The sequence below is a fragment of the Scomber japonicus genome, chromosome 23 (assembly GCF_027409825.1).
Source record: "Scomber japonicus isolate fScoJap1 chromosome 23, fScoJap1.pri, whole genome shotgun sequence".
In the NCBI taxonomy this organism is placed as follows: Eukaryota; Metazoa; Chordata; class Actinopteri; order Scombriformes; family Scombridae; genus Scomber; species Scomber japonicus.
This window is the reverse complement of record NC_070600.1, coordinates 8151611-8178533: the sequence shown is the minus strand read 5'-3', so window position 1 is coordinate 8178533 and position 26923 is coordinate 8151611. Positions and strand designations below refer to the sequence as shown.

The window sequence follows — 26923 nt, the reverse complement described above, 5'->3', positions numbered from 1 at the left end:
GGTCATAAGATAGAAAAAAACGTTATGTCTCTCTCTGAAATCATCTTGAGACACCACTTTTCACTACATAGTGTGTCCTCGGTCCCATCTGTTGATGGACGCGGGGAAAAGGAATCTTTCAGTTTTGTGTAATTTAAACTTTAAAGAATTACTGTTCAATACCGGGGATTTTAGTGACTGACTGGATGGGCATCAAACATGCTATACCATGCAAACTATTTTCAAATACCCAGGGACTGTTCTCATATGTGCATGAGTCACTGAGCAGGACAATCTGAACTGTCTGCTGTTTTATTGAGAATCAGAGTTTACTCACTTAGTAGATTAATTTGTCCGCGAGCGCAAACACAGTCCATCACTGCATGCACTGTCTCCTGTGTAGACTTTGTTTGAAAAGGTAGAAGAAGGGGGACAAATGCAACTGAATGAAAACAGCAAAGCTACAAAATCATTACATATCACAGAATTAAAATGTCTGATTATTTTCGGTTTCGCTGGGCGCGCTCCCTCCCACTTTCAGCACTTCTCTCTTTAACCGACGCGCACTGCGCTTTTACGCACGACTGCAGTGACACTGTGGCGGAGTGCAGAGCACCATGCATGCCGTTAAAGTATGAGCATTTTGCTGCCACCGCTGCAAGAAGATGATCCTGCTGTCTGGTCTGATTTTTATTGTATTGGCAAAACCAGGTCGGTGCCTGGAGGAGGATGGAGGATTTACTTTTAATGGAGACGTCCGCCACTTCGCCGTGGCCAACAACTCCGTTTACGTCGCCACAGACGACAGACTGTACCAGCTGAACCACGACCTGACTCTGGTCCGGAGTCTGACCCAGAGAGGAATCTTGAAGTACGATAAACTGCAGAACGGCATCAGGTTTTACCGGGTTCCCGAGAAGGATGAGTGGAACGCAACTTTCAGTGTCAATGTGTTACTGCCGTTTGATGATAATGACACATTGATCAGCTGCGGTGTGACTGACAACAGATGTGGCTACTGCGAGGTGCTGGACCTGGCAGACATCTCTAAAGTGCGGTACAGTGAACACATTCTTGTGGGACCAGTGAACCCCAACAGCGCGTCCGTCGCATTCCTGGTGGATGTGGAGAGAAGAACCAACGAGACTTATATTCTAACCGCCATACAGCAAAACGGATCCTCAAATACCAAATGCTCCTCTGGTTCAGAGGCAGTGTATCTTCACAATACAAATAACAGTCAGCCAGGAGGCATATTTTCATTTAATGAGGGGTCTACCCCTCAGTTCAGAAGTAAAGGTAATGTGAGTTTTGTGGACGGATTTCAGAACAGTTCAATCATCTATCTTTTCTCCAACGTGCCTTCAGACAAAGAAGGCAACAAAGTTCGTCTCATATGGCTGGAAGGTAAAAGGAACAAGGTCGAGACGATGAGGTCACTGCGTGGTGCGTCTCTCGATATCTCTGATCGTGGTGGTAAAGGCAGCAGACTCCTGGCCTCCTCGGTGGTCCCGGACGGGCCACCGGTGCTCTGGAGCGGCGTGTTCAGTGTAGATGGAGGACAAACCAACACCGAGCTGGTCATGTTTGACATCAGTCCCGATCTCAGCCTAAAACAAAATCAAGATCCAGACTTCTGCAGTGCTGTAAAGTGTGAGGATAAAAACGTTCAGGTTGGTCGCTATATTTCAAAGACGTTGTTTTACCTGTTTGCATAGAATCTCTAAAAGATGAGTTAAACATTAGAGGACGACAGATGATTACAATAGGATAGTGTGCGCAGTGTATATCATGTAACAATCACAGGAGACATTCTCCTGTATAATAAGTATCTATACTCAAGTTTAAGATTTTTGGAGAAATCATATTTGAGTTATCATACCAGTGCAGCATGCAACATTAGACCCAGTTCTTGGTGTTTTCACTTGCAGAAAATTCAGACATTACCACATGTAATTTGCTTGACCTATTATACAATCAAAGTGTGAACAATGGACAGGTTGAGTGGTTTGATTCAGGTTGTTGTTTCATCCTGAACTCTCAACAGCTGATTGGTCAAGTAATTTTAGGCTTTAACTGTATCAACAGCTGTTGTTTTTAACGTGTAAACTCAACAGATTAAACATCCACTAACACCTGTTGGATTTATAACTAATACCAGCATCTGTGTTTCTCAGCCAAAGACCCTGAAGCCAAAGAAGACACTCTTCAGGCAGAACTACATGACCTCTGTGCTGGCAGTGAGACACAAGAGCTGGATGGTTTTCTTTGTTGGGACGGGAGATGGACAGCTCATTAAGGTGTGTATAAAAGTCTTACTCATCTATTACTAGAAACCTGTATAAAGGGCTCTTTATTTACTTCTATGCATTAACCAGTAGCCTTACTAGCCTATCTATAAATTAACTTGGAGTCATAATGATGAGCCATTGTACTTCCTTCTTAAACAACAGTGTATTTAATGAAAAAAGAAAGATGCCCTGTTGGAAATAAGCTACCATACATGTGTAAGGTGATGGCAGGTTGACATTTCAGTTTGAAACTCATAATCATCATAATCTGCATAATTAGTCCTGAAAAATAATGTCCAATTTATTGCATTACTCACAGTTGATACATACTTCTGTCACCTTCCTTCTTTATTTCCATTCACATCTACATCAAATCATCCTTCTTTCCATCTCTTTGATAAAGTGATTGATATTCTCCTTATATGCCTCACTCACAAGTCGAGGAACCATCCACAGTAACCCTCCGCTAGACACAATAGGCTCTTTCATGCAGACTTTATTTTCACAAGTGTTAATAAAACCCCTTAGTGATTTTTTTCCAGCTCTGCAGCTGAGGCCAAACAGAGAAGAATGGCTTTGCTATTGATTCACTGGCAAATGGTGCACGTAATGCAAGATAGCTCATGGAGAAAAATGGTTTAAGAAGGGCCAACCAACATGTTGCATGTTATTGGCTGTGGACAAGTTGAAACCCATAATTAACTAAGCCACATAATCAAGCCTATGTGACCCATTTGATGTGAGCATTTAACTGTGCGGCCGGTATTAGACCACATTCTGTTCATTTGGGGTTATTTGTTTATCTTAAGTGATTTTATTTTTATTTTCTTAAATGATGCTCCAGTATAATCCATGATCAGGTTAATCATGTAACTAAGGGTTACTTATGCAAATGAGTGTAAAGTATGCAGGTGTTCTTGTTGCTACAGTATTTGGATATGAAAGACAGGTTAAATAAAAAGAAACAATATTGAATGATATGTATGCCATATATCTTTTAGCTGACAGTGTGTCACATTGTGGTTCTGTACAACATAAAGCCAGGGATTCTGTTGCACCTCACATTAAAAGATGGCACAAAAGGATGAAAAAATTAAAGGAATGGAAGGTTTTTGCCACAGACAACATAATAATAATCATAATAATCGTAATACTACTTCTCAACACCTTCCTGTTTTTCATGAAATCATATCTAATGTTAAATATCACGTGGTGAGAAGGACACCACTTGAGTGACTTTACCAGAATTCACACAGTGGCTACTATAGTACTCCCCAAGACATGAAAACACACTTTAATGTTTAAAATTGGCTTAGTCCCACTTTTAAAATAATAGTCAACCAACAGTTAATAACAAGTTCAAAATGGCCACTGTGCTACAGGCTGACCAAAGTTGCCCTATGTATACACTAAGACTGATGAGGAAAAGAAGTGGAAACAGGTGAGTGGTCTTGTGATCTTCACAGGAAGAGAACTCACTGAGGAGGTTAAATGAAGCATGACAGGACCTGAAAACCCCAGAAGATACTCTGGTGAGCCTGATGCTGAAGCAGGAGACAGTGAAGGCATCATAACATTTATGCTTAAATGTTCACCTTAATAAATAACAACTGCATTATATTCTGTGTATTTGTATATGGTAAAGTGAGACCACATAGTGGATGTGACATGATGTAGACACAGAGACAGACACAAAAATATCAGTAGTTTCTCAACAAAGTTCAGTTTTCTCTTTGCCGGTGTCAGCTCTTAGTGGTGTTGTGGACAGCAGACTAAATCAGTAGAATAAAGGTTTTTGTCAAGTACACTATTGTTGTGGTCATTAGCTTGTGGCTTGCCCTTTGAAGAGATGCCTCAACCACAGACATACCAGGAAATGCAACTCTACCTCTTCTAAAATGACCACAGCTAGTGACTGAAGCATGGAATATTGTCCCCTTTCTAGGACACTTGCTTATGCAAATGTTTTTGGCAGCTGGACTTTTAGTTGCCAGTGATAATGTTATTTAGATAAGAAAATATTTCATGGTTGAACTAAAACTTAATTGAAAGAGCCAAATAATACTTTTTCTGGAATAAATAATACTGAGGAAAGACACTCACTGAGAAAAAAAAACAGGAACAATGACACAAATATGAAGAAGTCTAGCATAACAAACTTTTTCAGTTCAAACTAACCATAAAAGCTAACACAGCTAATTAGCCTGCTACCCTTCTAACATAAATGCCACAGTCTTAAATGAATGAAAATAGTTGTTTTTTTTAACAATTTGATGCGATCAAAATTGTGAATATTTTGCAGTAAACTTCCACACAAAAATCTTTTCTTATCAGACCCATTAAAGGACAAGCAAATAAGCCATTACCACATAACCAAAGCTACAATTCTTGTTGTCAGCTTGCTGTGGACAACAACTATCACACCACCTGCCCCAAGGTGCTCTACAGGGCCAATCATGACCACAAAGTGTTTCCCAAAATACATCTGGATGAAGTGGATGATAAATATCTGTATGTGGCATTTCAAAACCAGGTAAGTGTATGTACTTGTGCACTGTGGTGAACACTGGAAACATTTTAATCTGCACCTTGTTAAGCCATACTGTCACAATGCTGCTGAATGTTTGTGCTTTGTTGTAGATGAAGCGTGTACCTGTGTCAAAGTGCAGCACATATAAAACTCTGCAGGACTGTTGGTCTGCTCAGGATCCATACTGTGTCTGGTGTGGCTCCAACAGGTTAGACATGAAATCTGCAGATGATATCTTCAAACAGTTACAAACTCTGTAATAATATCATTTTCTCTTGTTAGATGCACATTTGAGAATGAATGCCCAGATTCAGACTGGTTATCCATTCCTGAAGATTACCAGGAGAAAATGGTTTCCTACACTGTAACAAAAGACACCACTGACCAGGTACAGATCATGTTCGAGCTTTTATCTGTAATCAGTTGTTACTTTCATTGTTTCCTCTTTTAAACACTCACATCTTTTCTCAGATCACACTAAAGATCCAGACACATCTGACTGTGGGTCAGAACGTGTCTAATTTCACCTGTGAAATCTCTTCAAGTGTCAATGAGTTTTGTAGAAGGGAAAGCGCTCCCCCACAGTTCCCACAATGCACCTGCATCCTCTCAAAGAGCACACTTCCCACGGAAGGTCAGTGACATTTAAATAATTATATATATATATATATATTACATATAATTTAATTTAATTCTGTTGCTAGAAAAAGTGCACAACATGGATAAAATCTGCTAGTGCAGTATATTTATTATATATGTACTTATTTTATAGTAATATAAAACTGATATAGATTTGTTTGAATGTGTTATTGAGAGCAATTCATTCAATACATTAATTAAATTCTCCACAAAAAGCAGAAATTTAGAGATGACTTGAAAAGAGAAAAAAGCTCTGCCACTTCATAAGTTTGTGTTGTTTCACAGTGTTGTTTTATGCACATAAAACATGAATGTAGAAAGTTATGACTTGTGTTTTTATATCTATGACATTTGTTGTAATGTTCTGAAATAACAGGCCTGGATGTCACAGTAAGGATTACACTGGGGAAGATTGATTGGTGGGAAAAACTGAAGCTAATGAAGTGCTCGGACATCAGAGGACCACCTACCTCTGACTTGTAAGCTCACCATCATTTTCAAAAAACTCAGAGAGACTTAATGGGGACAGATAATACCTCATAACATTACTAAGAGAAGACACAGCTATAAAACTGAAATACATGTATTAGTATATTTTTTCAGGAAACTTTCAGCAACATTGTTGGCAGAGGTTGTGTTTTATCATCAGTAACAGTATATTACTGTCTAGTGGTCTCTTGTGATGTCATTATGGTTGATATTAGAGTGTTACATTAATGTTGAGCTCATTGTAGGTGATAACATTTGTTTTCTATATTCAGGTGTAAGCAGTGTCTTGATGCTGGATGTGACTGGAGCCAAAATGTCTGTTCCTGGGCAACTGCAGAACTAAAGAATGTAAGTATTTACAGTAATACATGTATTTATCATCTATACAAAGGTTTTTACAAACATAACACTTTGATAATCTGCTGTTAGCAAAGTTGAGTACATGAGTATTCATTATTCATCCACTGAATGTCAACAGATATTGTTCAACAGACTGTCAGCACAGCATCTGACTGCTAAAGGTTCAACAAGCAGTTATTGTTAGCTTCCTGTACTGGAAACAAACAGCAAATATCACCAATAAATTGATTAACTTATTCTGTAAGCCTAGCGTAGCCTAATGGCCTATCCTAGAACACCTCTCTAGAACAAAGAGGTAAGAGCATGGCAACTTCACCTCACTGCACCCAGCTGTTACTAATCAGTAATTAGCTAAGCTAACCGCTCATTTAGCCAAAATATTTTTATTTAAGCTACTTCTGGAAACATTAATCATAAACATACAACATATAAAGACAGTATAGGAGTTTTACAAAGGTAGACAAGCTGTTTCTAGTGTTTGTGCTAAGCTAATGTTAGCTGAAACATTCTGAATCTACATATTATAATGAGATTTAAAGGATATCTCTTGGTACAAGATGTCGGAGTCCTTTAATTCAGCATTTCTAAAGTTCAGATAGTACCTTCAGTGAATGTTAAAACTGCTGAATTTCTTCCTCTTACTTCCTTCTACAGTACAGTGTTTGCCAAATGGAGGAATCAGGAATGAACATTTCTGTGAGTCTGAACTTCTCTGAACTCTTTGAATATCACCTTCATTAACATTTTCTGAGGTTGAAGACACGAGGAGATAAAGTTACACATTACAAACATTGTGCTTGTTTTACTGTCAGAAGCCAGAGATCTCCTCCATCACTCCCAGCATTGTGTCTATTTACGGCAAAAACCACGCACTGTTGACAGGTCACAACCTCAGTGACGTGATCAGAGTGAGGATCCAAGCGGACATGGACTGCACTCCACGAGAGTGAGTCACTTTAGAGCATGAATTTATTTATTTGTCTAAAGTTTGTGTTTTTGATAAATCACAGTTTAAAATGGCAATTATAAAAGGGAAGTGCCACTATTATTAAGAATAAATATATTCTGCCTGACAGTTCAGTCAGCACTTATCAGAGACTGTCTTGGCAATATTTATGAATGTGCAGAAGCTGGATTTGTGATATAAAACATGGCTCTGCTCCACACACTGTTTAGTACCATCTTAAGTCAGACAGCCATTAATTGTCAATAGAACATATTTTGATTTTTTCAGTTCACAGTTTTTATATTTAGCACATTGTCACAGTCAAATGTGTTGCATTTCCCTTTAAGCTAAAAACAGACCTTTTACTGTCAGCATCATTGCTCAGACATTCTGTCTGTCAACTCAAAACTAAAGCACAGTGTGCTTCTGCTTCAGGAGTTCAACAACTCTGGATATTTCCAGTGATTATGAGCAATTTAAAGACATCATAGACTTGCTTCTCAGTCGATTTTACCATCTTTTTTTATCCTGACTGTATATTAATGTTATGTAGCACATTTGTCCTCACCACGACTTGGAGGCTGATTTCTCTCTCTGTGTCATCTTGTGGGCTCTGGTCAGATCTCCTGTGTGGAACAACACAGGTGTGAATCTGACGTTCCACATTCCCAGTGCTGACCGTAAAGGCGTGGTCAAAGTATGTGTTGTCCTCACAGATGGTAGTTGCCATGGCAACACTGAAATCGCCTACAGGTCACCACCATCCTGCACTGCCGTTACACCAAGCAGCAGCTGGATGAGGTATGAGTGGTTTATTTGTATTGTTATGATTATATTCCCAACACAACCATGCAGACAAATGAAGCTTTTCTGAGGCTAAGACAGGTCAGATAAATTATTTCCAGTAGCTACAGTACAGTGCTGCAGAACACATTTCAAAACTATGGTTAACATGAGGTTTTCCTCCAAATCAAAGCTTCTTCCAGTTCTCATACTGGAAAAAGAAAAGCCTCTTTCAGCAAGTAATTTAAACAAGTTTAAAATGCCACAACTTAATCAGTAGAATAATGACTATGAGCTATAAAACTAGACTATTGTCACTGAGATCAGCTTCTGCAGCCTATATCAAGTGTCATTATGGACATGTTTATAGGATGTGTCTTAATCAAATAATCAAATAATAAATAATCTCCATATTATACATTTACTGCAATTATACCAAGTTATGATAACTGATTTGACACTTTTAGTAGATCTGTTTGAATTACAAATGCTGCAGACAGCACTTCCAACACTAAAAGCTTTCAGAGATCAGTAAAACTTCCGTAGTCTATTTTTGGAAGTGCATACTGCAGGTTTGTGACTAGCTTAAGTAGAACTTGCCGAAACCGTTTCTAGGAAACAATGTTAGTAACTGAGGAACAGTTACAGGTTGAGGGTCATCTGATGGGGAAAGATAGCCACTTCCCAAAAGCAATGTCTTTCTCCACAACACTACTTCCCTCTTAAGCAACAACTGAAAGTGCCACTTCTGCCTCACCACACATTGTACTCAAACTACTTCAGAGCTTTATAACAGTTCATGTACATGTATGTAAAAACAAGAATCATTCAAAAGACATTAATTTGTCACCATTATTTAATAAACAGGGAAATTAATATTCACTTTTGCTCCACTTACTTAAATATTATGGTTAGTTTTATTGTGATCTCAAATATTTTTGTTCACTATCAGAAATTAGACTTACACTCTTGTTGTGTTTTATTTCAGCTAGAACTAATTAGGTCACCCTTATAAGATTTCTCAAGGTGCATCATATTAGTTTATTATGTTAAAAATTAATTTCTGTGGTATCATATGTTTATTTAAATCCATTCCCTCCACTTGGCGGCTGATCTGTGACCTATAGTGGAAAAAGGAATATCACAGTCTTGGGATCTCAGTTGGAGTTTGTTGAAGGGGTCACACACAGCCATGATTTGACAGAAGTCAAGCTTCCTCAAAACAAAAGCTCTCAGGTGGGTCCAAAAACATGCACATAAAAAATAATGCATATTGAACTGTGTCATGTCAAATGATCACATCATTTTCCATTATGTGTATGTTTATTGTATATAATGCTGCATTATGGCATATAACAATATTAATGTCATGTCATCTCTCTTGGCATCACCTTCATGTCTTATCTTTTCTTAGCATATGTTCTTATTGACTTATATCACATTATGTCAATTCATTGTATACTTTTTTATATAATGATTAGTCATCATTAGTTTACATAATGAGATAAATAGATTGAGATACTGAAGGCAATGAAGGCATCCAGTAGCCCATATTAAGTCAGATAATGCAGTCAGTCAGTCCAAAAATGAGAAAAAATAAATAAATAAAAAGGAAGTCACCCCCTTCCTACAGTATGGAGTTGTACGTATATTACATGGATCATATACATCTGTTTTTTTCTTTTTTTTCTTTACTGCAGACTCTAACTTATGACACACCTGCAGCCAGGACGTCTGCCAGCAGCGTCTTAGTGAAAGTTGCCAATGAAACCTTACCCTGCTTCACAAGTTTCACCTACTACCCAGAGCCCGAGTTTACAAGCTTCACATCCACAAGAACAGGGGAAAGTGTCCTAATCACTATACAGGTAATCCATGTTTTTCAGCACGTATGCACACACAGAGGACACAGGTGCATTAAAAAGGTCCTCTGTTGTCATTTCAGAAAAAGGCAGACAAGCTGGAGATGACCCCAGAAGAGTTGTCAGTGATCGGCTTCCAGGAGGAAAAACCTCACAACTGCATCGTGGAAATCAAAAGTAAAAGTAACGAGACGGACTCTTTCACCTGTGAAATTACAACCACAGTTAATCCCAAGTTTCAGATGTTGAAGGTAAATCTTTTCATACTACACCAAGCTTTACAACACTACAGAGGAATGTAGTGATGAAGATACAGTACAGAGTAAGTATTTGCAACACACTGCTCTGCAACTTCCTTTTTAACACACTGTGGTTATTGTTTGTTTTCTATGTACAGATTACTTATGGCGACCGGACAATAACACTGGATCTTAAATCTTCATCATATATGTACTACCTTCTGGTCGTTGTCCTTCTGCTGATACCCTGCATTATTGCTTGTAAGTATACTTAGTGGGGTTGACCGATTTTGACAAATTTTGGTCCGCTACCAGCCTTCAAAAGCACCTATTGGTCAAAGCCTAAGAGTATTGTCTATTTTCTCTTTTTATATGTGAAACTTTATTGGTTTCTTTGCTTGGTTTTGTTTTGTAGTTGTGGTGCTCTTCTTCCGAAATAAAGAGAAGCAGCTAAATGTTAAGATGAACAAGCACATTGAAGACCTGGAGCTTAATATCAGGAATGACATCAGACAAGGTCAGTCACACATTTACATTATATATCCGTAGTATGAGAGTAAGGAAAATGTTAACATTAAAGTGATACTCTAGCACTCCTCTGCAGACTTAAAATGCAACTGGAAAAGGATTATTTTTGGGGAAATTATCATAAATTCAATAGAAGCTTCTCAATCCACTCCTACAGCATTATCTACTTCTCTGCCGCACATCTGTGTCCTCGATACACATACATGTACAGATACCCTCAATATGTTCCAAAGACAACATTTACCAACTGAGAACTTATTTTCTTAATTGAAAAAAAAGTTCTATAGAAAAACATATCACTATAATCATATCTATTTTTGTAATCCATTCATGCTAGGAAGGTATTGAGTATCATTTTGGTCAGGTCCACAACTCAGGTATTGTGTCAGCAACTGCATCAAACAATATCCGGACCTAATGAAAGCCGTGTTAATCCCAATCAAAAGTAGTGAGGTTTTTAGGTTCTTCTGTTTCCACCACGAGTCCAGACTGAAATATCTCGAAAGACATTGTTTGGACAGCCATGAAAGTGTGTACAGACATTCATGGTCCCCAGAGAATGAAGCCTACCAACTTTGGTGATGCCCTGGCTTTTCATCTAGCACTACAATAAGATTGACATTTTATTTTTTTAGTTAAATATAGCAACAACTATGTTTGCAACATGCAGCTGAACAGATGCTGACTCACCAGTTTGCGGGGGAAGACTGGAGGAAGAGCTGGCTGGAGGTTTGAGCTGAGCTGTGTAGAGCTGTGGGGTCGACGGAGACGGAGGGCCAATATGCAGGCAGGACAGACAAACTAGACACATGGAGACACAAAATGAATGGTATATCAGCCAGCAAGGAAAGGAAGCAAAATGCACTCAACAAAAATGGCTAGGGATGAGCAGCAGGTGTGGAAGGAAAGACGGAGAGAACAGACAGGCCCACACTAAACACACACGCACACTGAGAGGCAGAGGGAAAACTATGCTGGGATTGTGACAATGTTACCATGAAATTTGACACAAATATTTGTGTTCCTCACACAATGAACTGTAATAACCTTTCCCTTCACAAATATTAGTATACTAATACACTAAACTAACATGGTGACGATTTGCAACATTGAAACTATTATCTATTGAATACCAAACTAAACTGACACATCAGCTGCACACGTTCAACATAAGAATTACTGTCTACAGTTAACCGAGCCTCAACACACATGCAGTTCCTTTTACTTTGGCATGAAATGTCTCAAACTTGTTCCTTTTTCGAATGTCGAACCTGTCACAGAAATATGGTTGATGTTTAAAACGGAGAACGCAATAAACACGTATACATACACACTACAAAAAAAATACATATGTTGCAAATCCAGTACATATATGTTCACTTCTCTTTTTAGCTGCACACCTTCACTCTACAGATGAATCAGTTTTTCACTACCTCTTTTCATTTGCAACCTATAAACTTCAAACAGTTTTGCTGTTAATGATGTTTCCTTCAGCCTTGCCGGATGAGTTAGTTTAGTGACACACAAACACCCTCACTTCACTGTCCCTTGCAGGTTTTGTGGATCTGCAGACAGAGAAAGCCGACCTGATGGAAAATGTTGGGGCGATTCCTTTCCTTGACTACAAGCACTTTGCCTCCAGGATCTTTTTTCCTGAGGTAAAGTGAGCCTACAAAGAAATACTCATATCTTGACATCATTATCATTATTATTTTCAGATTAACAGCGCTCCATTTTTGTTTTCCAGAATGAAGCTTTGATGACATCATGCATCAAAGACATTGGTCAGGTAATGTTTGACACCAGTTGTGTATGTTGTTTGTGTTCATACCGTTTTGTAACTCTGTATGTGAAGATGTTGATGTGTCTTACCTGGGTTCAGGATGCTGTGAAGGTTCAGCTTGATGACTGCTGCCTGGGCTTGTCCAAGCTGATCCAGGACCAGGTCTTCCTAACATCCATGGTGCACGCTCTGGAGGAGCAGAAGACTTTCACCATCAAAGACAAGTTAGTTAGTGTTGTTTTATGGTTTCAAATTCTGTCTGTGTGACTGACTCTCGCACACAACATGATTCAACCGATGTCAGAAGTGTGTGATAAAATGCAGGTGTGTTTCTATTCTATTATGTGTCTGTGCTTCCTTCTCTTCATTGTTTTGTTCTGCTCTTCAGTTGTATTCCAGTGGCGTGAGGGGAAATAGTTTTTTGGGTAGACCCATTAAAAAGTGGGTGAGCCCTCTTCGCAGAAAAACAGATTGATGAAAAGTTAAAAGAAGAAGACAAAAAAAGACAAAGTGAAAAAAGCAGCAACCATTTTAGTTTGCAGTATTGTACATCACAAAGGCAATAACCTCAAAACACTACCTAAAATGTAGTAAAACCTGATCATGTAATTACTTCCTTACAATGTAATAAAGTGCAATTCCCAATAATGTAGTCATTTCTGTACCGATCATGTAATAAATTATTACATTAATGGGAGAATATTAAAATAACCTCCCATACTATATTTTTACAGTAAAATACAATATATTTACAAAGGCAAGACAGCTGCACATTACTGATAGTCAACAATTTAATGGAACAAAATGGCAACTACACAAAAACCCGGAGAGCAGCTGTAGTTAGACTCACTTGATGGAGGATGTGGTCTTTCTTCTTCCTCAATGTTTTTAAAATAACACTTTAAAAAACTTTGTTCAGCCACTGTGGTAGCATTAGTGTTACATTGCCTGAAAGGTCTGCTAGCTAGCTGGCTGAAGGCATTTGAGGAAGGTCAATGTGTCAGAAAGATCAGCCAATTCTGAAAAAAAATTCAACACAGACAAGTCAACAATAAAGGAAATGATCAAACTTGGCTGGGCTAGTGTAACCTATGCTGAGCTATGTGTTCTACTGTATTCTCAACTGCTCGTTTTACTCTGGTCTACTATTTTTTATTTTTTTGCTGCCCTCTTTGAACCCTCTTCTCCCATTCACTTCTGCTTTTGTGTGCTTAACTATTTCTCTTCCATAACCATTCAGTTATTGTATTGCAAAATGTTATTCTATGTCTCTGCCTCCAGGTGTACACTGGCGTCTCTACTGACCATCGCTCTCCACAGCAACTTGTCGTACATGACAGAGGTGATGGAGGTTCTCCTGAAGGCTCTGATGCAGCAGAGCAGCAACGCTCAGCCCAAACTGCTGCTGCGACGCACAGAGTCCACGGTGGAGAAGCTGCTGACCAACTGGATGTCCATCTGCCTCTACGGCTTCCTCCGGGTATGCTACTTTTATGTCTACTTTAGTCTTTACACGGTTCCTTAAAGGTGCAATATGTAAGAATTTTAGTTTAAAACATTTTAAAAAATTAATTAAAATTATCAATAAAATGTGAAGAAATAATAAAATTGGACTTTCCCCAACTTTTTAAGTTGCTTATGACAGCCTGTTAGCATTAGCACTTTAGCTCACTGTCGTGCGTTAGTGCAGCATCACAGTCGCTAGTATGATTGGACTCTTAGTCTTGTTACTTTTAAGTCAGCTGTGTTGTTGAAATAATGGGAAAATGTGTATGTCGACACATAGGATGTTAAATAAACAGGAACATCTTCTGTGGGGCTAAAAAAACCACACCATCATTAGTCACCAGAATCCAAATGTTGAAACCAAATGGGTTTTCACAATTTGTACAGTACATAAGTATTTTGTGACAGTCTCACTCAAACCATTTTCTCAATTTACATGATAAACAAGTCCAGGGTCCAGATGCATAAAGCTCTGTTTAGATTTATGACTAAAACTGCATGTACACACAAAGCCAGAAATATGCATACATCATTTTCTCATCAGATTTATAAAGCTGTGCATACACACATGGTTCTGTTTTATAAATCTCAGTCATTGTGAAGCTGGGTGCACGTGCATGAGCCTCGTTTCCACTTCTACAATTACCCATATGCCCTCAACCAGCTGTTTTCATATCAACATGCAGCCTACTCCATAATTCTTTATACTTTTTAGTGAAACAAGCAGGAAAGAAGACATGCAGTCTCACTGATTGTGTTGCACTGGCGAGATTCCCCAGAAGACAGAACAGTAATTATGCCCAGCTCTTAATTGTGCCCATATCAATTCATTACATGGCCTCTTAACAGTCATCAACAATGGTATCACAGAAATGTTACCATTAATTAATTCCATCTCAGCTTATTTTTTGACTCCTCCTCATCACCTCACCCTCAGATCGCTTTAGAAAGGAGAGTGCGGTTTATTCACATTCTCACTGCACATTCTGTGTTCATAAATATCAGCTTCTTTGCACGCATGCATGCAATAACATATGCATGTTTTTTGTGTGTACACATTTATGCATGTGGTCTTGAGGGGTACAAGGTGTCAGTGTGTAGAGGTGATCGCTTCCATCATGCAGAAGACAGTATGTGGTTTGTATTGTGAGACTAAGTTTCACTTCAGCCATTTGAAAATCCTATCTTATCGTTTCTGAATTTCTGTTCACGCATCTAATAACAGCTCCATAACTACCACAGCAACACACTTTAGCTCTTCAGCCATTGTGCAAGCAAATGAGTTATTCTGGGCACTCGTAGCATTCACACCTCAGTCTTTTTACTCAGTTCAGCTATCAGACATACCAAACTAAGTACACCCCTGTGCAATATCACTAAAATGTTAAAAGATTCAATGCTGAATCTTCTTACAATAACTGTAGTATTATTAGGTTTGAGAGTGGGGTAATTGATCTTATTTATAATTCAAAATTTTCAATTTACCTAAACAATCTGTCACATGAAACCAAAATAAGTGAGTTTGGATCAGATGGGCTCCAACACGTTTGTCTACCATAGTGACTGCATAGTGCTGACTTTGAAACATGGTGGTGAGAATGTGCTAATATGGGGCTGCAGGAGTTCAAAAGGTGTAGGAGAGAAGACATTTATGCACAGAGCTATGAATCCAAATACCAAACGAAAATATGGCTCCCAGTCTCAAAGAGAGGAATTTTCCAACATGACAATGATCTCAAACAAACTGAAAAATCACTCAAGAGTTTTTAAAGAAAATTGAGTGAAAACTATGACCAGGTCAAGTATATGACTTCATTTAATCTAACAGAACCAGAACCATTAAGAGTATTTTAAAACGGAAGCAGAGCAACAAAAGCCCTCCAGCAAAGAGCAGCTGAAAAGATCTGTGAAGAACAACAGAACGTCTGTCCACAGATGTGATCAAGACTGGTATCATTCATGCCCAGAAGGATACAATCTGTCATCAAAAACAACAGCAGGCGTACAAAATATTGAAACATAAAACAACAGAGTCTTACTAAAGAACAGTGTGCTGACTTTTGTTGCAGTTCATTCTTAAATATGGATCTTTCATTATAGTTTAATAAGTGCATCCTGTTTTTATGCATTCTTGTTGGGTTTTGTCTAAATGCGAAGGATTTGTAATTACTTACTTATTTTAGTGAAATTCACTATGGGTGTACTCAGTTGTGTTTTATACTATTCTGCAATATACAGTATGTATATTCATGCTTGCTCATGAATTTGTTGTCACAGTTATTATTACACAGGACGAAATACAAATGTAACACTTTGCCACCACAGACAGTTTCTCCAGCAACTGACCACAGACTAAGTGCCTTGTTTGACCCAGTTCCTGTTTCTGTTTGTTGTACACAGGAGAGTGTTGGCCAGCACTTGTTCCTGATGGTGAGCGCTCTCACACAGCAAATCGCCAAAGGACCAGTGGACTGCGTGACAGGGAAGGCTCTGTACACACTCAGCGAGGACTGGCTGCTGTGGCAGGCTCAGGACTTCAGCTCTCTGGTACACACACACACACACACACACACACACACACACACACACACACACACACACACACACACACACACACACACACACACACCTTCTTGAATCTTAGAGCATTTACACACTTGAGCGGATTACCAGAATCCAAATACGAAATCCTTTCATGAGTGGTGGTTTTACTTACCAAATCATGTATCCTAATATGAACGTGGTAGGCAAATGGCAGATTGAGGGCTAAATTTGGCCTTCCAATGAAGATATTTGCCTGCCCAAAAAAGCAGTTTATTTCCTTTTCACAGATTGCATCACATAATTTGCATGACTGCTCATAAATCTACAGTAGATAATGTAACACAAGGCCCATGTGAATTGCCCCAGCCCCCATTAAGCAGGGCTAAGAAGAACTGGCCCATGGATGAACCTGATTGCTGACCCTTGCTGTATGGTGCATTTACATACTGTATGTCCCATGCAGTCATACATTTTGAGAGATGACTGCACACGTAGAAGAATCCTTAATACTTCCCCATTTTTTCTTCTGTCGCCCGTCTTTGGTTCAGTACTAAACTGTGCTTCATTTATATTGCTGAATATGTATACATATAATACCACCATTAACTAATCCAAAATTGTGAGTTGAACTGTTTAAAGGACTTCAGTCTCCAGTGTTTGTTTGTATGTGTGTGTGTGTGTGTGTGGGGGGGGGGGGTGGTTGTCACATTGAGAGTACAGTGGCAGTTTGTTAGTGCTCAGAAGTTGGCACTGAACCACTTCCTCCACCAGCTATTACAAGACCATTTTGAAAGGCTTGATGTTGCTTGTGTTAAACAACTCACAGCACAGTTCTGAAATAATCCCTGAAATAATCTGACAAAAGAAATCTATATATATTTTCTTAAATTCATAATTGATGTATTAATCCTTGAACCTATCATGGCTTCTTCCGTTTAAGCTATAGTTTCAAAGTTCCTGGGGAGAGTGAAACTGATTTTGATCTTGAGTTTTTTGTTAGCTCTCAAACAGGAAGACTGAAAATGACGGTGACAGCTATGAGGCCTCTTCAGTATACTGACAGGAAACTAAACATTGTGCAAGACCTGTTCAATAACATATCCTATATGCACATGCAAACGCTGAGACATGTGCTTTTTGCCATGCTGGCAGGATGTCTTTTAGATGGTTGACCATGAAATGTTGTAGATCAAACTCTTCACCTGTAAAATATCTCAAACTTTACTTCATGGTTTCCAGTGGATGAATCCTACCAGTTAGGGTGATCCTGTCACTCTAGCGCCACCATGAGATTGACATTTGTTTGGTTTTCAGTGAAACACCTAAACAACTCTTGGATGGATTGCCATGAAATTTGGTGCAGACATTCACGTTCCCCTCAGGATGAATTTGTAGCGTGTTTCCTCTATCGTGTTTCCATCATCAGGTCAACATGTACTAATACTAATTTTAATGCCTGCAGAACTACATAAATTAAAGGCAACATTCTAACAGAGACAATAACACATCACATGTGGGCAGAGGATGCCTCTGTTTAAGTAAGCAGCTGCTCACAGTTAGAAACTTAACTTCACAAAAACTTTGAATTCTAGGAAATGGAGCGTTTCAGTATTTCCCAGATGAAAGGCATGACTGAACCCATGTACTGCATGTACAGGTTTCCTTTGAACACCCCTAACTGTTCAGGACTTTGGGTTTCCATGACAGTAGATGTAGCTTTACTTGTTTATCAATACTATTTTATTCATTTTAGCTTAGAATTAAGGTGAGTTATGGGGAAGAAGAAACATAAATTTGCATGCTAAGCAACACAAATTATGTTAAAAACAGCACTGACTAGAGTTGCTCTTTTGTAACTTTTTTAGACAGACTGAATATTGAATGTTTGACAGTAAACTATCTACATTTGATCATTTGAGTATTCTGCACAAACCTAAAACATCTACATACTTCTAACACTAATACAAAGTGTTATTAATGTGTTGTATTATCACTGTTCAAATGTAACACTGAACTGTTTCATCTTCAGTACGCTGTGTTCCCTCTTCTTTTACATTTCCTCCTCTCTGCTGCTGCTGAGCCTATGAAGGTTTTATCTAATCTCACAAATCAACATCTCAATTTTCTGCTTAATTCCAGCCATCAGAGGGTTCACGCGTTAGCCACAAAACTGCAAAAAGGAAATAATATGGAGACATGTTAAAAATACAGAGCTGTTTCAGAAAACCTGTTTCGGAACAAGTGGGATTTGAGGGAAGTTGGGCAAGTCCCCAATCTGTTTTTGGCCATTTGATGGTCGCCACCATACGTCACAGACATATTATGCAGTTTGTACTTTAAGTAAAGAAACAGGACTGTGTACAGCATGTAGGAAACATTTGAAATGTAGGTGGGATGTGGATTCATTTAATGATTAGAGTAATATATAGATGAGATAGTTATTCGCAAATTCTTATTTTTTGGATGGTCTATGCCTTTACAAATAAATAACAATGAATTTGAGGGTCCATTATTGATTTACAGTTTGAAAGTGAGCATAGCATAAGATGGTTCACCAGGGAACGGTATGATATTAAGTTATATGAAGTGATACTCTCCTGACTTTATTGGTCATACAGGAAACCTTGACTGAAATGTTTCTTATTGTCAAATTATTCTAAACTGTCAATTCCCTTTCATCACTCACCACAGCAAAGGATCTCTCTCCACTGTCCCTGCATAATTAATTAGTGAGCAGTATCTATTCTTTCACATTTATAATCATAACAAATTATATTGAATGTAAATACAACTTGCTGTAAAGTATCAGTCTGTGAAAGTGGAAATTTACCCAAAGCTCTTCTTAACAGTTACCTAACTGAAAAGTCTGTGTAGAGACTTCCTGAAGCTCCCTGGTGTGCATCAACCGAGTGACAACAGTGCTGTGTGTGTGTGTGTGTGTGTGTGTGTGTGTGTGTGTGTGTGTGTGTGTGTGTGTGTGTGCGTGTGTGCGTGTGTGCATGTGTGCGTGTGTGTGCGTGCGTGCGTGCGTGTGTGTGTGCGCACACGTGTGAGATATGCGAGAAGAGTTTCATTGAATTGGGTTTTCTCTCAATAAACAAGCGGAAAGGATGTAATAGTGAAGCTCTGACAGCGCTCTGAAAACAGCGCTGAGTGGATAGACTGATGTACTGATTATGGATGTGGTAGATGGGGGGGGGGGGCAGCATGAGAAATAACAGCGTGGCTGAGAGCGTGTGAAAAAGGTCATTTACGTAACTCTCACTCTGATTGCGTGAGAGTTGGCAGCTTTTGAAAATTGTACAAAAGTGCAGTGAAACCCTTTTCATTAACTACACCTCTCCTCAAACATCACTGCACTTACATCATGCTTTCAGATGAATGAGGGGTGGCACATGAGACCCCGCTTAAAATTATTCTCAATCTGTTGACATATGAAACAGCTGATGTGGCTTTGATTCAGATACTGTTTGCACAATGTGAAGATTGAGGTTAGCATTCGTGGTTATTATAGTGGTTTTTCATAGGTATGCATGCAAGATGTGTGCATGTGCACGTACAGGATTACACATGCACTCAAGCATGGCATCTGCAGGATGACTAATGTCATAACCATAACATAAGATTATGGTTGATACTGTAGCAACACTATGTGTCAGCTGTGTCCATGTTTCTGTATATTGTCTACAGAAGCTGAAGGTGCTGTTTGCAGTGGGCAGTGACGGTGAGGTCAGCGAGCCTCTGGAGGTCAGCGCCCTCAATTGTGACACAGTGGAACAGGTCAAAGCAAAAATCCTGTCCAGCTTCAAGGCCAAGTTTGGTTTCCCTTACAACACCAACCTCAAAGACATTTATATTGGTGAGAATCAGACCCATGTCTTTCAATACTAAGATCATACTGCTTTATTTGAGCCTAATTCCTTTTATAAATGGATACGTTAAGTGATATTTTATAACCCTAACCCTGATATTCTGTACTTCTCCTATTGTCACCAAATCACATGAAACCAGCAGTGAACTGATCCTACTAACAAATACTGCATGTGTAGCTAAAGCATGATGCAGTTATTGTCCATTGTTGTCCAGAAACAGTTAAAAACATGTAGATGAGCCAAACTGTGGCTGCACAGGGTGACGTGTTCCTTTATTACCATGAACACACATACTGTTGTTTATTTCCAGTCATTTTGTAGCTAAAAAATAATCCCCAACAAATATATTGTTTCCTTCTGTTTGAGTAAGGTGCCCAGCGTTTCAAGGAGATTATTACGCCTTTTTATAAAATGAAACTATTTGTGTGACCCAATTTTAAAGACTTACTTGGGCAAGGGCAGGGAACTGGAAAGTTGTTGGCAGTAAGAAAAACATAGAATAGTGCTTATTAATATTAATGCTTATCCTTAGAACCCAACAGCTGATTTAAGGGGTGTTCTTAATGATTATGCATTAAAATGAACTAATAAACTGAAAGTTTAGGTTAAAGTTGCCATAAATTCACCAATAAAGAAATACTCTTCACTTGTTTAACCGTAATCTCTCCTCATATTCCAACCAGAGTTTGAGAAGGATGGATCGTTTGTTCCTCTTCAGGAAGTGGATGGGAGCTCAGAGAATATCGGGGTGGTGACGATGCTGAACACGCTCAAGCACTACAAGGTGAGAGTGAACGGACACAATGACAATGATTTAATCAAACTCAGTGGAGTACTGTTGCACTTACTTGTTGTACCGAAGCGCAAAAGGTGTGTCCGTGTGTTGTGTTGATAGAGGATGCTATAGAAACACACCCATGAAAAACCAAACCACACTCAAGTCAAAACAAGGGCAGGGATGCTGAGGTTTTATCAGTTGGCAGATTGCTTCAGTTTGTCCCCCCCCCCCCCCCACTCTTCCTCACTCTGAGTATTAATGTTGTTTTCTCCACTTACAGGAAAGGAGCATGTGTAAAAGGAAGATCTAAAAGTGACAGAAAAAACTGGCTTGAAAGCAAAATATGTCGAGTAATATTTTGAACTGCAGACGGATAAGAAAAGAGAGACAAAAAGCTAAACCTGCTGCACAGTTTGATTTATTGTAGAAGACCAACATAGCAGCAAGATGTAACTATTACCATAAGGACTTACATGATCTAACATATACACTCTGGTGGTTTTTGAGGTTTTATAAATAAAGATGATCTCATATCAGTGCCGCTTCCTCTGTCCACTTCTGCTAGGGGACAATGTCTGACAGGACTTTACTTACTTTGGTCGTGCCGTTAAATAGACTCATCATTTCCTGTATGCAATAACAGAATTAAATTTGGACTAGCTGAGTCAGTGTATTCGGGGGAGTGGAAAGCTCTTATCCACTGGAGTTTCACTTTGTCAATAAGGCTGATAAGAAGAGTGGACTTCTAAATAAAAGAAGAGATATATGTGCCTTGCGTAGCTTTTAAGCTAGCAGACAACAAGCATATGGACGTACTGGAACAAGAGTGGTTTTAATGGCTTCATAATGGGATCATGGAGTCTTTTTGTGTCATGTGTCTGTTATCTATCAGAATACTCTCGGGGGAAGGGATAGATACCCCGGACTCAAACAGATGAGTGGTATATAGCCTGGTGGCCTGGACTTCACCTCACATCATTAGTCAAGCAAGAACCAATACATATGAAACTGTTGCTGTGTGGGTGGGTTGCAAAGTGTTCACTGCAGCGGAAGTTGATGAAACTCTGAAAATAATATTAGGATTCGTCAAACTTAAACGCCCTGCTAACTTCAATAGGGATAAAATCATTTAGCATGCAGCTCTCTACACTTTCCAAATGTTATCAGACCGAATGAATCAAATTCAGATAGTGAGATGAGTTATTTAACAGGGGTTGTGTGACTCTTAAAATAATGTATCCACTATTTTAGTATGTTATGGCAGAGCGTGTAATGAAAGCATGTGTCGACAGTGTTGTTGTAACTACTCTCACTATTCTCGGTCTGTTTTTTACGCCTGTAGGTGCCTGATGGAGCTACAATCAAAGTGCTTTCTACAAAAACTCATCCCCCTCTCAGCCCCCAGTTGAGTGTGAAGGGTAAGATCTGAAAGGAAAGACACTCTTTACTCAACTTTTAAACTTACTTAACTTGTTTTCTTTATGCAGACAGTTGGTCAATAGCCCTATTATGTACACTTAACTTTTGACTGGTACTATATGTGCAAGTGTACTGTGTGTTAGTATAGAGTTAAGTCAGGAAATGGAAAGGGGGAAATGGGTAAAATATTGTTAGACACCTCTAAAGCTTAGCTATGAACACTCTGTATCATGTTTGTCAGATGTCAAACTACTTCTTCAATTTCACCAACCAACGGAAAGTTGTCACAATCGTCTGACTGCCGGCCACACCCATACAACACCCATACAACACGCACACCACCAATGCTCAAGATGTCCCCACCATCTTTGAAAAGTTGATTTGATATAAATGAGAGCTTTTAGGAATGAAAATGAGTCTGATGTTAAATAAACTGTTTTAGTGCTTTACATTTGTGTTTCAAAATGTTGTATATTGAAGCTTTATTTCTGTTCTTGTATGACCTGCTAGATGATGAGAACTTCGAAAGAAAATACTTCCACTTGGTGAGAGACAGTTTTTAATATGAATGATCACATCTATTTGACCCCTGCACTTCATTGTTGAATCACGGACTTGGAGTGAAGATGAACTAATATGATGGGTGGGGTCTTCCTCTCTGCAGATTGATCCTGATGTGGAGGAAGATCAGCGAAACAACCCGGAGAAGAAGAAGTTTAAAATGAAGGAAGTTCACCTCACCAAGCTGCTCTCCACAAAGGCAAGAAGAACCATTTTATATCTTCCAACTTAAACCAGCTCAAACAAAACCTGCTTTAACATTTCTTATTCAGCCTGTTTATCCAGTTCATGAAAGCTTTTTTTCTTTGCTGTGCTGAAATATAAATGACAGCAGAAAAAAAGAAGTTACCTTGTTCTCTGTCTCTCTAAGGTGGCAGTGCATTCTTATGTGGAGACCTTGTTCAAGTCTATCTGGGAGTTGCCTTCCTGCAAAGCTCCACATGCTGTCAAATACTTCTTCGACTTCCTTGACAGTCAGGCAGACGTCATGAAGATCACAGATCCAGATGTCCTGCACATCTGGAAGACCAACAGGTACAAGCTGGGATGTCAAAAGCTCTGTGGAGCATAAAAAAGCTTTTATACACAAGTCAGAAGTAATAAGAGTGTGTGTAGAGATGCTAGTGGAGCGTCCAAATCTTTAAACTGCACCTGTTTTTCTTTCTGCTGTGTCTTCACTCTCCTCTGCAGTTTGCCTCTGCGCTTCTGGATCAACATCCTGAAGAACCCTCAGTTTGTTTTCGACATAGAGAAGGCTGCACATCTGGACGGCTGCCTGTCTGTCATTGCTCAGGCCTTCATGGACTCCTTCTCCCTCAGTGAGGTCCAGCTGGGGAAGGTAAAGTATTAAACAAGTGTATTATAATTCATCAATATAAGAAGTCCACTTTTACTAAGATGAGATGATTCTGTGGTGAATAATTACCTGAATATGAAAGAATAAGGGGAGTGGGGGGGAGGGGGGGGCACGTCTGACCAAGTGGTGCTATCCACAGAACTGAAAGGAGCGTTGGGTGATTTAATTCTGGCATGTTAACCTGTTGAATGACACTCATTTTCAGGATCAGTTCTACACATTGTTGCTGTTCAGTTAGAACATTTAAAGATTTTCTCTTTTAAATAAGACTAGAAGGGGTGAAGAACAGTAAACTCCTAATTTGGATACATTATTTTTAGGTCTGTGCCCAGAATTGGGGTGGGTACCATGTAAGAGGTTATGTGTTTTCACAAATCGCACCCTGCATCCAACCACTATACTGCTGCTATAAACTTTAGAGACATTGTCCATGGTGCTCCCGTCCTCTTTCATTCATCAAATGTGTTCATTTAGGCAACCTACAGTCATAATGTGATTTCCTGGACAGAGATTAAATCTCATCCAAGACTATGTGATATTTTCACAGAAGCTTGTTTTTAGTCAAGGACTAGTCCTAATCTCTGTCTCAGGTGTCATGATGTTTAACTAATCATGTTTAAGATAGGAGCCTGTGAACATGATATCTTGAATATTACTGTGTTCTAGCACGCACCAACCAACAAGCTCCTGTATGCCAAAGACATTCCCAAGTACAAGCAGGACGTGAAGGCTTACTACAAGCAGATCAGAGAACAGTCCACAATCACAGACACAGAATTCAAGGCCTTCCTGCAGGAGGAGTCAAAGGTAACGTCTGTTTCAACTACACATTTCGAAGCAAAAGAAGTGCTGGGAATATCAGCAGTGGATGGATGACCGTGTGTTTTACTTTCAGAAACATGAAAATGAATTCAATGAAGCTGCAGCCCTCAGAGAGCTCTTCAAATTTATACAGAGATACTTCACAGAGGTCAGTTCTTCTTCTCACCTGTGTTCCATCTACTCCACACTGGCTCACATGTGTTCCAGAGTTCTGCTGTGTTCAAAGATTTTGAATAGGTTTTTTATGTAGAATGAAATGAATACACAATACCAACATGAAGTTTGTCCAAATCTAAGTAGTCTTGTTCTTTAACTGGTCACACACGTAGCATTTCTATTGTTAGAGCCACTAGGAGCAAGGGTGCTGTCTTTATATTGTGTTCATGTTTTTTCAAGCAACTACAAGACTAGGTGTAGGCAGTGAGGCGTTATTTCCATTGCTGTGCTACTGCTAGATTAGTTTCAGCTCTGATTTAGGAGTCCTCTGTTAGTTAGATTAGTTTTTTCCTTTGTGTAGCATTTCTTTTGGTAGTTTCTCTGTTACGGGTATTTTTAAAACATCAGACTTCCTGTTATTAAATACCTTTATTTAACCTGCAACATGTGGTTTTACATTGCTTCCCTTTCTCTTAGTGAACTGGGTGGTAACATAGAGGTTAAGATGTGCTCACTGTTACTCCCTAGTGTTGATGCAACGCCAAAAAAAAGCTGAATCCTACGTTTCCCATTATTCAACCCAATATTGTTTTTAGTCACAGAAGGCCTGGTGAACTCTGTTATACATTTGATATCTTGAGGCAAATTGGACAGGGTTATTTTTTTCAAACCTTCTTCTCATGTTGCATAAACCCCTCTTCATGGGTAAAAGCAGTGATGTGCCCTTTTAACTTTTACATTCTGCGCTTGTTGAGTTTAGCACCTCTCATTGTAGGTGACTGCCAACTGTTAGAGATGAACTGTGTGAGATTGACACGTCTGTTTGCGAGAAAACAAACGCATCACTAAGGGCGTACTCACACTAGGCAATTGTGCTGTGCCCGAGCTCGTTTCACCTCTAAAGTCTGGTTCATTTGACTAGTGTGATCGCCCTGTATCATGCCCCGGGACAGACAGGCGGGCTCAACCTCGATGGCGCTGCTTTACAATGTTGACAGCAGCACTTGTGAAACTGAGTCACATGAGATATGATGTGGAGGAAATGAGATTTTAGAACTACTGATTTCCCTTTGCTCAGTTTCCTGCTGTGATGCAGGCACGAAACCACACACAGAGCCCACTGTTAAAGGTTTTCATGAGTGATGGAATTTCACTTGTTTTCAGTACAGTTAAGATCTTATAAACAGGTGTTGCTTTCTCCACAAAACTAATCTGCACTGTCCATGCAATAAATGCACTTTAATGGTATTATCTCAGGAAGCTGGAATAATCTTTCCATCTGTTCTCATCTTAACAGGATAAACTTGAGTCTGTTCAGTAGAAATTACGCTCTGCTGCAGAATCTGCTTCTGTAAAAGATTTTTGACTTAAAGAAAAGTGAGACAGAAATGTCTGACAATAATGGGGTTTGTTTGTTTGTTTTTTTGTAAAGATCAAAGAGAAGCTGGACCAGAACGGTGCCCCTGAGGAGCTGAAGGAGCAACTACTTTCTGTCAAGGATTCATTTGATGCACTGAAGAGCTGCGCCTGGAGCTGAGCTGTCCATCCTGCCACTCATCAAACTATAAGACACATGATGAAGCATGAGGGACATGAGGAGAGAGCTTGTCAGCCTTAAATGAAAGTGGGCCACCCTGTTCCTCTTCCTAGTGGTACTAAGTTTAACAGTTTCAGAAGCATCGGCTTGTGTAACCAATGAATACTCAGCACTGAACAGAGCTGAAAACCACATCTATAGGTTGTTTCCTTTGAGGTGAAAGGACTGTGGAAAGCTTTGACTCTAGGGATGTTTACGGCTTTCAAAGAGTTAACTTAAGTGATGCACTGACTGTATGTGACATGTGCTTGCTGCTCTTGCACCGCTGATGACTGCATTAATTTAACGTAAAAAATTGAGCTTACACACGCATGAAAAAAAGTTATTGTTTAACCAATTCAAGTCCAGGTTTGTGGAAATGACAGTAAAAGGTCTGTATAAAC

At 39.2% G+C, this 26923-nt stretch overlaps 1 protein-coding gene across 1 annotated transcript; it reads left to right on the top strand.

Moving 5' to 3' along the window:
* The first annotated feature begins 564 nt into the window (after nt 1–564).
* On the top strand, nt 565–26512 carry plxnc1 (plexin C1). Its single transcript, XM_053344200.1, has 31 exons — nt 565–1652; nt 2157–2279; nt 4669–4803; nt 4911–5008; nt 5083–5188; nt 5272–5434; nt 5816–5918; nt 6201–6319; nt 6971–6984; nt 7101–7234; nt 7856–8035; nt 9145–9253; nt 9718–9885; nt 9963–10130; nt 10277–10379; nt 10534–10635; nt 12201–12304; nt 12394–12435; nt 12529–12653; nt 13711–13909; nt 16336–16482; nt 20170–20338; nt 21035–21135; nt 22472–22547; nt 23059–23093; nt 23213–23308; nt 23480–23643; nt 23800–23947; nt 24632–24772; nt 24861–24935; nt 26376–26512. Exons 1-31 carry the CDS (start codon nt 645–647, stop codon nt 26478–26480), a joined length of 4560 nt encoding a protein of 1519 aa, XP_053200175.1. The 5' UTR covers nt 565–644; the 3' UTR covers nt 26481–26512.
* Nucleotides 26513–26923: the final 411 nt, after the last annotated feature.